This window comes from Lissotriton helveticus, chromosome 9, assembly GCF_964261635.1.
Source record: "Lissotriton helveticus chromosome 9, aLisHel1.1, whole genome shotgun sequence".
NCBI lineage: Eukaryota > Metazoa > Chordata > Amphibia > Caudata > Salamandridae > Lissotriton > Lissotriton helveticus.
In genome coordinates this window covers 7,143,369-7,159,260 of record NC_136070.1, presented here as the reverse complement: position 1 = coordinate 7,159,260, position 15,892 = coordinate 7,143,369, and the positions used below count along the sequence as shown (strand labels likewise).

The 15,892-nt window shown below is 52.6% G+C and overlaps 1 protein-coding gene across 2 annotated transcripts in view; it reads left to right on the top strand.

Annotated features, from left to right (window-relative positions):
* Positions 1–15,892, top strand: part of LOC144780849 (putative N-acetylated-alpha-linked acidic dipeptidase) — a 327,400-nt gene that overhangs the window by 185,260 nt on the left and 126,248 nt on the right. For both annotated transcript variants that reach the window (XM_078659345.1, XM_078659344.1), the window contains 2 exons: positions 213–313; positions 567–657. In XM_078659345.1, coding sequence (XP_078515471.1) covers positions 213–313; positions 567–657 — 192 coding nt within the window. The remainder of the gene's footprint in view (positions 1–212; positions 314–566; positions 658–15,892) is intronic.

Genomic DNA, 15,892 nt, shown 5'->3' with positions numbered 1-15,892 from the left:
CCACTGGGCCCATGGGTCTTCAGTTCAGGGTCTGAAGTGTTGGGGTTGTGCCCACATGGTTGCAGCATGGTCTCAAGGTACATTGGTCCTTGGGTGAGCTGTTGAGGCTGCACCCAGATGAATCCATACGGGCTCATGGGGCATTAGTCCTTGGGTGAAGGGCACTGAGTCTGGGTTGCTGGTTTCTTACATTCTTCCCTTTTCTTCATGAGGTTGAGAATCCCAACCCATCTGAGGTCGCGGCGGGCAGGAAGACGGTGTATGACACTTGGCTGGCGAGCATCCCATCGGAGCATGACAAGTCCGTCCCAGGGTATGTGCCTTTCTGGTACCGATGAGGGGGGAGAGGGCTTGAGCAGTGAAAACCCATATCAGATACAGAAGTTCAGGAGTAGTTTGGGGAAGACGGAAGTTGAGAATTTAAGAAAAGTCATTCTGACCTGGTCTGGAATATTAATGATTACAAAGTGTGCTGTTCCAAATAACTTGCTGGGGGTCAAACCTGAGACCTGCCTTAAGATGAAGACCTCAGCATATCTCAGCTAATCTCTTCCTTCTTTCTGTAGCGTTAAAGGCCCCGGCGCTGGCAGTGACTATGTACCTTTCCTTCTCATCACTGGCATCTCTGTGGCAGACATTCGGTACACCTATGACAAGGTAAGCATCACCTCCCCACTGTCCTGCTCCCCTGCATGGAGAGATTTATGTGCCATGGACAAAGCAGCAAGGGGTGCTCTGGGGCTGTGGGGATATCAGTACTGCACTTCACCGACTAAGGTTGTGAACCGAGGATTACAAATCATCACAGTACACGGTACACTTCACTGCCTGTATAATAGGCTGGATCCTGACATGTTCTTTTAAGGGTTTTTTCGTTAATGATTTACAGGTGATGTCTCATGGCATAACTCACTGATAGTATGAAAACAGTGGTATGTCCTGCACGTCACAATGCACTCACCGGCACTGCCAGCACACGCGTTCTTCCCGGGCAAGGCTGGTCATTGTGCCCTCACTGGCAGCTCCTTGACAGTCAAGGGGGCTTCTTCTCAGGCCTAGGCTTGCCTACAAGCTGGGGGGGGGGGGGTAAATTCTGATCTCCGTTCTAACAGGATTTTGCACAGGGAATACTTACCGCAACCCTTCTGTTTTCGACTGGTAGATTTCAGCAAATCAGACTTGCCATTCAGAAGATTGGAGAAGGGAGACAGAAGACTCGCAAATAAAGATCACACTCTATTCTGGAGAATAATAGCACATGGTAGCAAGGATGCCTTTACCAACACTGACTAGTATTTGGACCCTGGTACCTGCAGTAGGCATTTTACTAACATATTCTGAGGCAATAGAGACTCAGAAAGAGTTTCTTGGGCTTATACAGGCTCCACCGAGCCAAGATATAATATTTAGCTGACATGTAAGCATAAGTGAGACCATAGAACCCATTGCTGTTAATAAAACAGGGAAGGCACCGGGCCCCAACAAAATTCCTGGGTACCTGTCGAAATATGATGCAGAGGTTTGGGCATCACATGTAAACCGGCCCTTCAATGCAGTCGCTTCAGGAGCACCGGTGCCAACTACATGGAAGTGGGCTGGAGTAGTGCCTATATATGAAAAGAGTAAGAAGCCATTTATGGGCCAATCAGCTTAATAGATACTGTAAGAACTGGGACCGCCAGTTCTTTGGGGGTAGCTTGGCTCGAGCAGGTAGGCAACCAGGGGCTTACGTGTAAAGTAGCTACACAACACACTCATCCACTGAGACAATAAGTGGGCGCAATAATGGAGACCACACCAGTACTTTTGATTAGAATCGATAGCTTTTATATAGGATTAAGATCAGGGCAATCCATACATCAGGGTATCAAGAACTCATTAGTGCATTTCATTAGGGGAGCAATTCAATATTCACTGTAGTATATCACCCTACACATTTTATGAAACCAGCACCTGCAAGGAATTCATTAAAGAGACATTCAAGTACATTTCAGTTAGCAGGAATAACGTTTCTCATGTAAAGCATTTTCATCGGAGGAGCAAAGGGAGCAGTGCAGTATAGCAATAACCATTTCAGCAAAGGTATACTGTTTCATTTAGTACGAGCAACAAAACATTTCATTAGGTAAAAGTACCTTTCATCAATCCCTTTGGCAAGAGCTAAACACTAAACATTTCATGAGGCTCTAATTAGCAAGGATTAACATTTCATTACCCATGAATACACATGGCATCAAGCACAGGTGAAGCATATAAAACTCTGGGTCAGGGGACCGATCAAACAGCCCAAAACATTGCTACCTGGAGGACCCGCCTAGGGGCAGGTAAGAACAATCAGTCCCCCAACGTGGGGTTAAACCTGTAAAAGGCTGAGGCCCCAATTTCGTTCCAAGGGGCTGTGGCCCCAGTTCCAGTTCACACAGGGCCAACGGGGCCCCACCACAGTCTTTCCCGGGGGAGGGGCGCACTCGGAGGCTCCTGCCCGCCTCCCCGGGTATTACCTGTCTCTTCGGCCTGCTTAGGGCCCTTGCGTAGATTCGCTGCAAGCAGGAGGGCTGCGGCCCTCTGGCAGGCCTCATGCGGCCCAGCGCGGCAATGGGGGAAGTTGCGGGGCAGGCCCAGCATGTGTGGCTGATCGGAGGATGGTGGAGTCGGGAGGGCCCGGGCTTCCTTCGGGGCCCTCCGACTAGTCTGCTGGCTGTTCCCGGGTCTTCAGGCGTCTCCAGGGTCCGGGGACCAATCCCGGGCCCACAGAGGAGGGGCCGGGCTGCAGGAACCAATCACAGAGCCCGCCTCAGGGGCGCACCAGCCAGGACCAATGGCTGCGCGGCGCTCGGAGGGGCCGGGCAGAGGTGTTCCCCCGTCACGTGGGGCGGGAGCTGGCTTCAGGCCTACCGCGGCCAGACTGGAATATGCGCTGACAGGGATTCACTAGGCCCGGGGACAGGGGCCTCCAGTCGTGACCCAGCCAGGCCGAGGGTCGCGGTGGCCTCCCCAGAGCTCCGGAGGCCGGCGCAGGGACAGCGGAGTCTCGGGCCGGGCGCGGCCCACACGCACACGGCGGCAGCCCTCTCCTGGCACTGAGGGCCGCCCGGTGGCAATTTCGGCGCTTCACTGGGCCCCGCAGTTAAGCGCTTTAAGGGGCACACAGCGCTTGGTGAGGTTTGCGCCTGGGGGGCTTACAGCACTCCTTATGAGGCACAGCAAGGAAGCGCTTGAGGCAGTTCTCGGGCGAGCGCCCAGCAGTCTCTTCAGCCAGGGCAGATGACAGCGCTAATGAGGGGAGCGGGATACAGCGCTCCTCACGCGATTCAGCAGGGGGTGAGGCAGGACAAGAATTTGATCAGTTCAGTCAGGGGGAGACAGGCAGGACAGCACAGGCCTAGGTGGAGGCAGGGAGTGCGCAGGGGCAGCACAGTCCAGTACCTGGTCGATCCCCCAATAGTCTCTGAATGAAGGGCAAGTAGTCTTGGTTGGTTCTGCACCCTTATGAGGTGGTTTCTTGAAGAGGGGGGGGGGGCTTGAGTTGGAGGCTTACAAGATTCCTCAGGTCACTGAAGATGGTCCCTGGGTTCCCCTACCGCTGGGCCAGATCAGTGGGCTAGCCTAGGATACCTCACTCAACTTAAGAGGCAGCACCTAAGTCCTGTCACTCCCAGTGGCATAAGTCCCTGACTAGGCCCTACCGCCTCCTGCGTGGGTTCCCCAGGTCAGTGATGCCCCAACTGACTAAAAAAGTTCCCTCCCTTGCTTAAATATGCCCAGGTCAGGTGACCACTCTCTAAGTCAGCAAAAATAGGCTCCGCCTTTCTTCTGGAAGGTTCCAGGGGCTTCCCCACTCTACCTATGGGCAGGCGATGGCAGGCTGGCATTGCAACAATGTATGGGGTCCCAGCCAGCTCCTGGCAACTAGGGTGCTACACTAAAAGACCACGCTGCAGTAGCAGGGGCCAGTGGCAGCCATGTTTGGAGTAGAGAGCACCTGCACCCTAACATGGATTGGCCATGGAAGGGTGCCCGGAGACCTAAGGGCCAACAAAAAGAAGGTGTTAAAAATGAGGCAAGGGCGAAATAAATAGGGAAAGACCACCCTAGGGCTGACAGGTCTAACATGCGTCCCCCCCAGCCGAAAGAGGGGAGAGCTACCCATCCTCTAGGGAGTTCTCGTCACTAAGGCGGGAAAACCGGGAGAGACCGTCAGCATTGGCGTGGTCAACTCCGGGCCGATGTTCCACCCTAAAGTCTATCACCTGTAGGGAAATGGACCACCTTAGCAACTTGGGATTTTCGCCTCTCATCTGCATGAGCCAGCGAAGGGGACGGTGGTCGGTTTGAAATAGGAAGTGAGAGCCAAAAAGGTATGGCCTCAACTTCTTCAAGGCCCAGACCACAGCGAAGGCTTCTCGCTCGATGGTACTCCATCGCCGTTCCCGAGGGAGGAGTCTTCCAGAGATGAAGACCACAGGTTGATCTAGGCCGTCGTCGTTGAGTTGCGATAGCACGGCGCCTACGCCATGCTCTGAGGCATCCGTCTGCACGATGATTCTTTCTGGAAATCCAGAGTGGCCAGCACCGGAGCGGTGCACATCGCGCACTTCAGTGTTTCCAATGCCTCCTGGCAAGCAGCGGTCCAGATCACCTTGCGTGGCTGCTTTTTGGACGTTAACTCGGTCAAGGGGGCCACGATGGTGCCATATCCCTTAACGAACCTGCGGTAGTAGCCAGTGAGGCCGAGGAAAGCTCGGACCTCAGTCTGAGTCTTGGGGGGCTCCCAGGCCATGCTGGTCTCAATTTTGGCCTGGAGGGGTTGCATCTTACCCCCGCCGACCAGGTGTCCCAGGTAGACGACAGATCCCTGTCCAATCTGGCACTTGCTAGCCTTGATGGTGGGGCCAGCACGTTGCAAAGCCCGCAGCACCTCCTGGAGATGCTGCAGATGGTCCTCCCAGGTGCTACTGAAGACAGCTATGTCATCCAGGTACGTCGCTGAGAAGGACTCCAGGCCAGATAGCACCTGGTTCACCAACCGCTGGAAAGTTGCCGGAGCATTCTTGAGCCCGAAGGGCATCACTCTGAATTGGAAATGACCCTCGGGGGTGGAGAACGCTGTCTTCTCCTTCGCTCCATCGGCCATGGCAATCTGCCAGTACCCTGATATCAAGTCGATGGTGCAGAGGTACTTGGCAGCTCCCAGCCGGTTACTCAGCTCATCTGCCCGTGTGATCGGGGGAGCATCTGTCTTGGTGACAGAGTTAAATCCCCGATAGTCCACACAGAACCGAAGTTCTGGTGTGGTGCCCGGTGGGGCCGCTTTCGGCACCAGCACGGCCGGACTAGCCCACGGGCTGCTGGAGGGTTCGATCACCCCCAGCTCCAGCATTTTGGTCACTTCACCCTGGATGCTGTTCTTCACTTTCTCGGACAGCCGGTAAGACTTGGTTTTTACTGGCGGACTGTCCCCTGTGTCCACATCATGGGTACACAGATGTCTAATTCCAGGCGTGAGGGAGAACAACGAGGCGTGATGCGCCAATACCTGGCGGCAGTCCCTCTGTTGCTCTGGGGTCAAGGATGGGGAGAGGACAACTCCCTCCACTGAACCATCCTTCTCCTGGGCCGCCAGAAGGTCAGGAAGAGGCTCACTCTCCTCCTCCTCGCTCCCATCCGTCACCATGAGGAGAGCAAGCTCTGATCGCTCTTGGTGAGGCTTCAGGCGGTTGACGTGGAGCACCCGATGGGGCTGACGGGGGGTCTTCAAGTCAACGACGTAGGTGGTCTGGCCTCGACCCTCCACAATCACGTACGGACCAGTCCACCGGTCCTGGAGGGCACTAAGCTCCCCAGGCTCCATGACCCACACCTTCTGTCCAGCATCCATCTCCACCGTCCGAGCATTGCGGTCATACCACTCCTTCATGACGGCTTGGCTAGCCTCTAAGTTGTCTGAGGCTTCCTTCCACAGCTTGGCCATCTAGCTGCGGAATGCCAGCATGTAGCTGACAATATCACGGGGTAGCTTCTGCGAAGTCTTCTCCCACCCCTCTTTGACAAGGCTGAGGGGTCCCCTAACGGGATGGCCATAGAGCAGTTCGAAGGGGCTGAACCCGACTCCCTTCTGTGGTACCTCGCGGTACGAAAACAGCAGGCAAGGGAGGAGGATGTCCCATTTCCGCCTCAAGTCCTCTGGCAGGCTCCGGATCATCCCCTTCAAGGTCATGTTGAAGCGCTCTACGAGCCCGTTAGTCTGGGGGTGGTAAGGAGTGGAGAACCGATAGGTCACTCCGCACTCCTTCCACATGGCCTGCATGTAGGCCGACATGAAGTTTGTGCCCCTGTCCAACACCACGACCTTGGGGAATCCCACTCGGGTAAATATCCCCATCAGGGCCCACGCCACCACAGATGCAGTAACGGTCCTCAGAGGAATAGCCTCCGGGTACCGAGTGGCGTGGTCCACTAACACCAAGATGAACCGGTGTCCCGCAGAGGTCGGAGGGTCCAACGGCCCAACGATGTCGATACCGACCCACTCAAAAGGGGTCCCGACCACCGGAAGCGGTTCCAATGGGGCCTTCACTTTGGTCCCCGTCTTGCCACTTGTCTGGCAAGTCTTGCAGGTCTTGCAATAGGTGTCAGAGGCAACTCTCATCCTGGGCCAATAAAAATGCGGGACCAACCTCGCAAAGGTCTTGTCCTGGCCCAGGTGTCCAGCCAAGGGTGTCTCATGCGCCAATTCCAACAAAAAGGCCCGGTAGCATTGGGGAACCACTAAGGCCCTCGAGGATCCATGCATCGGAACCTTAGGCTCACTGTAAAGGAGGCCATTCTCCCAGTACACGTGAAAACTGCCGGTCTCCTGATCAGTCACTTGGGCTTCGGCCTGTCGCCGCATGCCTTCAAGCGTGGGGCACTCCTTTTGCGCCCGACATAATTCCTCCCGGGTAGGCCCTCCTTCCACATGCCACTCGGCAAGGGTCGGCAAGTCCCTCACGGGAACGACATCCACCTCCACGGACTCCGGGGATACCTCCGCGGGCTCCCCATCCATCACACGGGGTGTGTCCTCCACAACACTATCCTATTCACGACCAGTATTGGGTTGGGCCGTTGTCTCAGGCTCCAACCCGGGTTGAGCTTCTTGCCGGGCAGCCATGGACCGCGTGACTACGCAAGTCCACCCTGGTAACCCCAGCATCTCAGTGTGGGCCTTAAACTTCACTTCCTTCCAGGCGGTATGTTCCAGGTCATTACCTAGCAGACAGTCCACAGGCAAGGCAGGGCTTATCGCAACTCTCAACTGGCCTTTCACTCCTCCCCACTCAAAGGGACCTTGAGCCACGGGATAGTAGCTCATACTGCCGTCAGCCAACAAGGCCGGATGGAACACATGAGGTACTACCTGCTCAGGGGACACCAGCCGCCTCACTACGGTGGTCATGCTGGCACCTGTGTCCCTCGGAGCGTCTACCTCCTCCCCATTGACCTTCACCCTCTGCTGGTACTTAGCAGTATTCGATGGTAAGGGCGTCACTGGGACCATCTCTCTATCCCCAAGTAAAACCAGGGTCAGGCCTGTCCACTCCCCTTCCCTATCTAGGGGCAGCTCCATCCCAAGCGCTACACTAGCCACCCCGGGACTCTTGCCACCAGTGGGGGGTGGGGGTCGTTTGCGACACTGGGCATCTCCCTTGTAGTGTCCGACCTCTCCGCACTCATAACACCGGACCACTTTTGGCTGCTGACTCTTGTCAGGGTAAGTGGGTTTTGGGGAACGGGACTGAGGTGGGGTACCTACTCCTCTCCCAAACTGTCTAGTTTGTGGACCTCGTGAGAACTCCGTCCTTTTATCTCCCACCTCTTTCCTCTGGGGGGCGCCCTGTCCGCCTTTCGGGCCATCTCCCCCGGGGCCCTTGTGTGACACCCGGGTGCTGACCCAGATGTCCGCCTCCTCCGCAAGCTCACGGGGATCAGTAAGCTTGCGGTCCACCAGATGTTGGAGCAGCTCCGGAAAACACTTATCCAAGAGGTGCTCTCTCAAAAAAAGATTGTACAGGCCCTCATAATCATGCACCTCGCTGCCACGCACCCAACCATCCAGAGCCTTATGGGCATAATCAAAAAAATCCACCCAATTCTGCGTGGACAGCTTATGGCTGCCACGGAACTTCTGGCGATACCTTTCGGGGTTGAGGCCAAACTTTTTAATGAGCGCCTCCTTTATGAGGGGGAATACCTGAAATGGTCTGCCTTTTCCAAGTACAGGAGGGTGTCCCTGACATCTGGAGGTATATAACGGTACAGGCCACCTCCCCAATGTTTCTCGGGCACCCCATGGGCGGTCAAGGCCACTTCATACGCCTCCAACCACCTAGCAATGTCATCCCCCTTGGTGTAGCTCGCTATCACCTCCTTAGGTTACCAGAATCTGGGCTCCTGCTGAGCTCCTGGTACGCTGCCACCATAAGGACTTCCTGGCGCACCCAACTGCAATGCTTGCAGCTCCATTTCTTTCAGCTGGAGCTTGTGCGCCAGTCTTTCTCTCTCCAAATCAAACTTCTTATCTTCCCTTTCTCTCTTCCTCTCGTGCTCTAGCTTGGCAAGCTCCCACTTCAATCGCCTCTCCTCCCTCCTGTCCTCATACTCCTGCAACGACGCACTCCCCTGGATACACTACTCCCTGCCCCGGAAAGTCTTCCTTGCAACACATTGTCAGACATGTCAATGTTGAGCAGGCCTGGGTCTTCTGGAGTGCCCGCCTCCCTTTGTATGACCTGTCCCTCCTGTTCCTCATCCTCTCTCTCCCCTGGGTGGGCCCTTACCCATGCCCTGAAGGCGGTGCGGAGTTCTTCCTTTGCGGCTTTCTGCCCAACCGGCACCCCATCCCCTGACAAAATTCCCTTAACTGCACTACCTTGTACTCATCAAGGTCAGCCAGCTGGAACTCCATTTTGTCAGGTGGGGACCCAGAGAACTTGAAAGAAAGATACTAGGACGTAGGCAACAATGCTGGGTCAACACAGGTCCCTACACACTCTGCAGGCTAGGCAGTGGGGGGGTCAATTGAGTAAGCTTGTAGGCACAATAGGTGTCCAACTAATTGCAGCGCACTCTGTCCCACTCGAGGGTGCTGGGTAGCTACAGGTACTGAATCCCACCGCTCGCCACCAATGTAAGAACTGGGACCGCCAGTTCTTCGGGGGTAGCTTGGCTCGAGCAGGTAGGCAACCAGGGTCTTACGTGTAAAGTAGCTACACAACACACTCATCCACTGAGACAATAAGTGGGCGCAATAATGGAGACCACACCAGTACTTTTGATTAGAATCGATAGCTTTTATATAGGATTAAGATCAGGGCAATCCATACATCAGGGTATCAGGAACTCATTAGTGCATTTCATTAGGGGAGCAATTCAATATTCACTGTAGTATACCACCCTACACATTTTATGAAACCAGCACCTGCAAGGAATTCCTTAAAGAGACATTCAAGTACAGTTCAGTTAGCAGGAATAACGTTTCTCATGTAAAGCATTTTCCTCGGAGGAGCAAAGGGAGCAGTGCAATATAGCAATAACCATTTCAGCAAAGGTATACGGTTTCATGTAGGACGAACAACAAAACATTTCATTAGGTAAAAGTACCTTTCATCAATCCCTTTGGCAAGAGCTAAACACTAAACATTTCATGAGGCTCTAATTAGCAAGGATTAACATTTCATTACCCATGAATACACATGGCATCAAGCACAGGTGAAGCATATAAAACTCTGGGTCAGGGGACCGATCAAACAGCCCAAAACATTGCTACCTGGAGGACCCGCCTAGGGGCAGGTAAGAACAATCAGTCCCCCAACGTGGGGTTAAACCTGTAAAAGGCTCAGGCCCCAATTTCGTTCCACGGGGCTCTGGCCCCAGTTCCAGTTCACACAGGGCCAACGGGGCCCCACCACAGTCTTTCCCGGGGGAGGGGCGCACTCGGAGGCTCCCGCCCGCCTCCCCGGGTATTACCTGTCTCTTCGGCCTGCTTAGGGCCCTTGCGTAGGTTCGCTGCAAGGGGAGGGCTACGGCCCTCTGGCAGGCCTCACGCGGCCCAGCGCCGCAATGGGGGCAGTTGCGGGGCAGGCCCACCGTGTGTGGCTGATCGGAGGATGCTGGAGTCGGGAGGGCCCGGGCTTCCTTCGGGGCCCTCAGACTAGGCTGCTGGCTGTTCCCGGGCCTTCAGGCGTCTCCATGGCCCGGGGAGCAATCCCGGACCCACAGAGGAGGGGTCGGGCTGCAGGAACCAATCACGGAGCCCGCCTCAGGGGCGCGCCAGCCAGGACCAATGGCTGCGCGGCGCTCGGAGGGGCGGGGCAGAGGTGTTCCCCCGTCACGTGGGGCGGGAGCTGGCTTCAGGCCTACCGCGGCCTGACTGGAATACGCGCTGACAGGGATTCACTAGGCCCGGGGACAGGGGCCTCCAGTCATGACCCAGCCGGGCCGAGGGTCGCGGCGGCCTCCCCAGAGCTCCGGAGGCCGGCGCAGGGACAGCGGAGTCTCGGGCCGTGCGCGGCCCACACGCACACGGCGGCGGCCCTCTCCTGGCACCGAGGGCTGCCCGGTGGCAATTTCGGCGCTTCACTGGGCCCCGCAGGTAAGGGCTTGAAGGGGCACACAGCGCTTGGTGAGGATCGCGCCCGGGGGGGCTTAGAGCACTCCTTATGAGGCACAGCAAGGAAGCGCTTGAGGCAGTTCTCGGGCGAGCGCCCAGCAGTCTCTTCAGCCAGGGCAGATTACAGCGCTGATGAGGGGAGCAGGATACAGCGCTCCTCAAGCGATTCAGCAGGGGGTGAGGCAGGACAAGAATTTGATCAGTTCAGTCAGGGGGAGACAGGCAGGACAGCACAGGCCGAGGTGGAGGCAGGGAGTGCGCAGGGGCAGCACAGTCCAGTACCTGGTCGATCCCCCAATAGTCTCTGAATGAAGGGCAAGTAGTCTTCTCGGCGCTTGGTTGGTTCTGCGCCCTTATGAGGTGCTTTCTTGAAGAGGGGGGGGGCTTGAGTTGGAGGCTTACAAGATTCCTCAGGTCACGGAAGATGGTCCCTCGGTTCACCTACCGCCGGGCCAGATCAGTGGGCTAGCCTAGGATACCTCACTCAACTTAAGAGGCAGCACCTAAGTCCTGTCACTCCCAGTGGCATAAGTCCCTGACTAGGCCCTACCGCCTAAATCTCCTGCGTGGGTTCCCCAGGTCAGTGATGCCCCAACTGACTAAAAAAGTTCCCTCCCTTGCTTAAATATGCCCAGGTCAGGTGACCACTCTCTAAGTCAGCAAAAATAGGCTCCGCCTTTCTTCTGGAAGGTTCCAGGGGCTTCCCCACTCTACCTATGGGCAGGCGATGGCAGGCTGGCATTGCAACAATGTATGGGGTCCCAGCCAGCTCCTGGCAACTAGGGTACTACACTAAAAGACCACGCTGCAGTAGCAGGGGCCAGTGGCAGCCATGTTTGGAGTAGAGAGCACCTGCACCCGAACATGGATTGGCCATGGAAGGGTGCCCGGAGACCTAAGGGCCAACAAAAAGAAGGGGGGAAAAATGAGGCAAGGGCGAAAAAAATAGGGAAAGACCACCCTAGGGCTCACAGGTCTAACAGATATCTTGCAAAAAGTTTACACAAAAAAGATCTTAAGTAAACGTAGTCACTGGATAGCCGAGAATAATATCCTACCTCCATGCCAGGCTCGGTATAGAACAAGAGGGAGTACAGCCGACCTGATTTTTCAGTTAGGGATTGCACACAGGATTACACAGATATCCTTCATTCCTTACAAGCTGATATGATAGCTTCCAAGCACCTACACACATGTGTAAACCCCACAAATTTGGTGATCTGTGTTATAACGGGCCAATCTGGGTACACTTACCTATCTTTCAATGCAGACGAAACAGTACCTATAGCATATAAATCACACTTGTACACAAACGCTGAAATGCGTTTTGCTTCCACAGAAAAAATTCTGACAGCAGTACAGACCACTGTAGTGAGAGAAAATGCACTGGCTGAGGGGAAACTAATAATTGTCGTGACTCCAGTCCCAGCCTTAGAGGCTGCTACAAAGGCAAGAATTCCAAATGATAAAGCTTTACATCCAAGATGGATACAATGGGCAACAGATGTAGATTACAAATTCGACTCTACACAAGCATTCCTGCAATATGAACAAGAATATCCTCTCCCGAAGGAAATAATGCCTCTAGATCAGTATGAATATATTATTTACACTGACTGATCTGCTCAACCGACCGTAGGGAGTAAACAACAATACAGTGATGCATGTGTGATTGTAAAAGGTCGTATGCGGGACGGAAAGTTCCATCCTAGCTGAACGAAGACACAGTCTATGGGAGACTGCACTGCTCAGCTGGTAGAATTAAAATCCGTATTACTTGCACTTATAAATACAGATCGAGAATTCCCCACACTGATTGTGTGTGATTCTTTTTTCTGTGTCTAGTCATACAACACATATCGTCCCTCCTGGGGTAAGAATGTGTGTAAATACTCCAAAGGTTGCACATTTAAGCATAAATTGCTATGAGAACAGGTAGCTGAGTTAAAAAACGAACTACCAAGAGCTCACGTGATACACATGCTGTGTCATCAATGTGATGGCGTTCATGTTGAAGGAAATTCATTGGCTGATGAAGCTGTAAAGGGGCAGTATGAACTGCTTCCGTAGCTGCAATCACCCGTTCTAGTACGAGAATAGACGAAGACATAATGGTAGCTGTCATTGCTTCACGCAAAAACAGCTCAGCAGTATCAAAGACATTTCCACTCAAGTACTCCCACAAGTTAGATGCAAACAACATTCTATATGCTCAGATTCCAGGAGTGGGGGATCAAGTTATACCAAACATGGATCGCAGATTAGGTTTAATACTAGCTGCACACGAGGGTCTGGGTTCTGCACATGCAGGAGTTACCGCAACGGTTTCTTTAATGAAACAATGCTGTTGGTGGCCATGGTTAACTAAACATAGAAAGAATTTTGTCTTAAAGTGTGACATCTGTCAGCAGATGAAGTGTTCCACAGTAGCACGTACAGCGCAGACACCATTATTGATATCAGACAGACCACTTGCGTGTGTCTATTTGGAAAATTGAGGCCCCCTACTATCAGACGGGGCTTACAAGTATATCTTGGTAGCAGTGGATTCATGCTCCTGATTCCTATGGATATATGGCCTCAGCTCTTGGATGACACTCAAACTGTTATACAAGATTTGCGAGTCTTTACAGGGACATACGCAGTTGGTACATTACATTGACAGTGGCCCCGCATTTAGCTCCAGTGCTTACATGGAAGTCATTGGAAGTTTGGGTGTTGCATTGTGGTACTCCTCTCCGTACCAATCTGAGGGAAACTCGGTCATGGAGAGGAAAATCCGGGACTTAAAGCAATCTTTAACAGCAAGGGTATTAGCTTCAGGTGGTAGTTGGGTCAATCACCAAAATGGGGTCCAGAGAGCTCTCAACAATATGCCAAGAAGTTCCCTAGGAGGTGTAACTCCTTACAAAGTCCTATTTGGGATGAGAATATGGGTATCTGATCTCAATTATGAATGCACACTGGCAAAAGATAAATAATTTGACATCAATAAATGTTTGGCTGCTTTACAGGATCTCAATGAATTCTGGGCACTACAAAGCAATGTGCAAGTAAAACGCACCGCCACTGGGGAAGTCAAATCAATCACAGCAAGACCTGCTTGGATCCCAAAAGTTCATGGTCTGGTCCGATAAAAAATAGTGAACAAGAAATAATTTGGACCTTCATACAGAAAGCCTGTACCTGTCCTGGCTGTCAAAGGAACGAGAACAGTACTTCTTCTGCCTCTTGCCGGCAAAAAAGAAAAGAGCTTGTCTCCATCGATCTGATCAAACCACACTATGTAACCAATACTGAATAGAAGGCCTCATGGGCTCCTGGGAAGTAGCGCTCTCTTCTCGCTACCATACAGGAAGTTCAGACAGAAAGGCTCATAACATTCGAAGAGTCACCAATACAAAGTAATGGACTTACCAACAATGAAATGGAACGAATTCCTGTTGAAACAGAACATCAAAACACAAATAAAAGCCAAATATCAATTTGGTCTACCACTGATATATACATCAATTTGTCTCTACACAAGACATTTGCCTGTTCTACAAAACCTGCTGAGCAACCAAAGATAGATCGAACTGCATCTGGCTACTTCAACGATTTTGATACCTTCTTTCTTGATCCGAGTGAACCTGAATTAGCACCAGATCCAGTTTCCCGTACACAACTACTTCATGACTTCTACATCTTTCTTTACTAGACTGACCTAGTTTCGCCATGGCTAAAGCTCTGGATAATAACTGGAATATTGTTTTTTCTATTCTGGATTGGCCTAGTGACTGTCTTTTGCTTACTCATGAATGAAAACTATCTCCCAGAACTCTCTGCAGTATCAAATGTGAACTTGGTGCTGAAACCTCATGCGTCATCTCATCGTGAACAAAGAGACCTGTCCTTCGTGAACATTTCAGCTTTTCCAATTCCTGATGTTATAGTTTGGAACAGAGTTTCATATGATGTATTTGGTCCTACAGAACTTTTGAAAATACCTTATGTATTTAAAATGTCCTTAAATTACATAATTACCTCCAGTACATTTTCTGACGATTGGGATTTTGAAACTGTTAATAACATGTCTGATTTAGAACAATCTGCTGCATTTTCAAGCATTGAATGTTACAGGGCACAACTGATTACGACACAATGTACTGTTACCGACATTATGGCCATCACTTTTAACATAAATCCAGCCCCCCACATAAAGGGGCCGATTATGATGGCGGACGGACCTGAGTCCGTCCGCCACCATAGCGTAGGAGGGAACCTCCGCATTGCCTGCGGAGTTCCCTCCTGTGCAATTAGGATGTGACCGCCACCCTGGCGGTCACATCCTCAATCTTTAACATTGCGGCGGGTGCAGCTTCAAGCTGCACCCGCCGCAATGTTAAAAGTGCATGCACGGCATTTGTGTGCACAAAGCAGCAGGCACCGCGCGGTGCCTGCTGCCATGTGCACCCCCCACCCTCCCCTTCACCCAGGGGGCCCGCAACGGGCCCCCGAAGTGAAGCTCCGAATGCTTTTCCACGGCAGAAAAGCCGCCGCGGAAAAGCATACTTTGTACTCCATCATAATATGGATGGTGGTGTCTGATAGACACCACCAGCCATGTTAATGCTTTTCCGCTGCGGGCGGAATCCGCCCGCGGCGGAAAAGCGGAGGACAGATTGTGAGACCCACCAGCCATCCTAATATGGCGGTGGGTCTTTCAAGGCTCCCCGGCGGATTTACCGCATCCTCCGGGCCGGCGGTGGCTTCCGCCGGCCCGGTGGATACGGGAAATCCGCCATCATAATAGGCCCCAATGTTTTTACATACCACCAATGGGAGCATTGGCCAACACCAGCAAAAGGTAGTTCAAGAAAGTTCGCACAGAAGTTTTCCTATTTTTCAGGGTGTAATACTTCAGACCCAGCCTCATATTACTATAAGGTTGTACCTAGAACTGCACAGAAAAATATGTTGACAAACACCAAACAGATATACTCTGCATCCTTTTTTGCCGACCTGTCTGAACAGTGTTTCAACTTATGGAAGACCACTATAGACATAAAATCAGTCTGGGGTTAGCGTTTCTCATTCCGTAGCAAATCATATTTCTGAGTGGCAGTGTGCAACAGACTTCCTGTCTTGGACTGGCCAAGAACAATGATTTGAACACACCTCGGATTCCCTCCCCATCACACTTTGAGGGGTGGCAAAACTTTACAACAAATGGTGGGGATATAGTAGAAGACATGACAC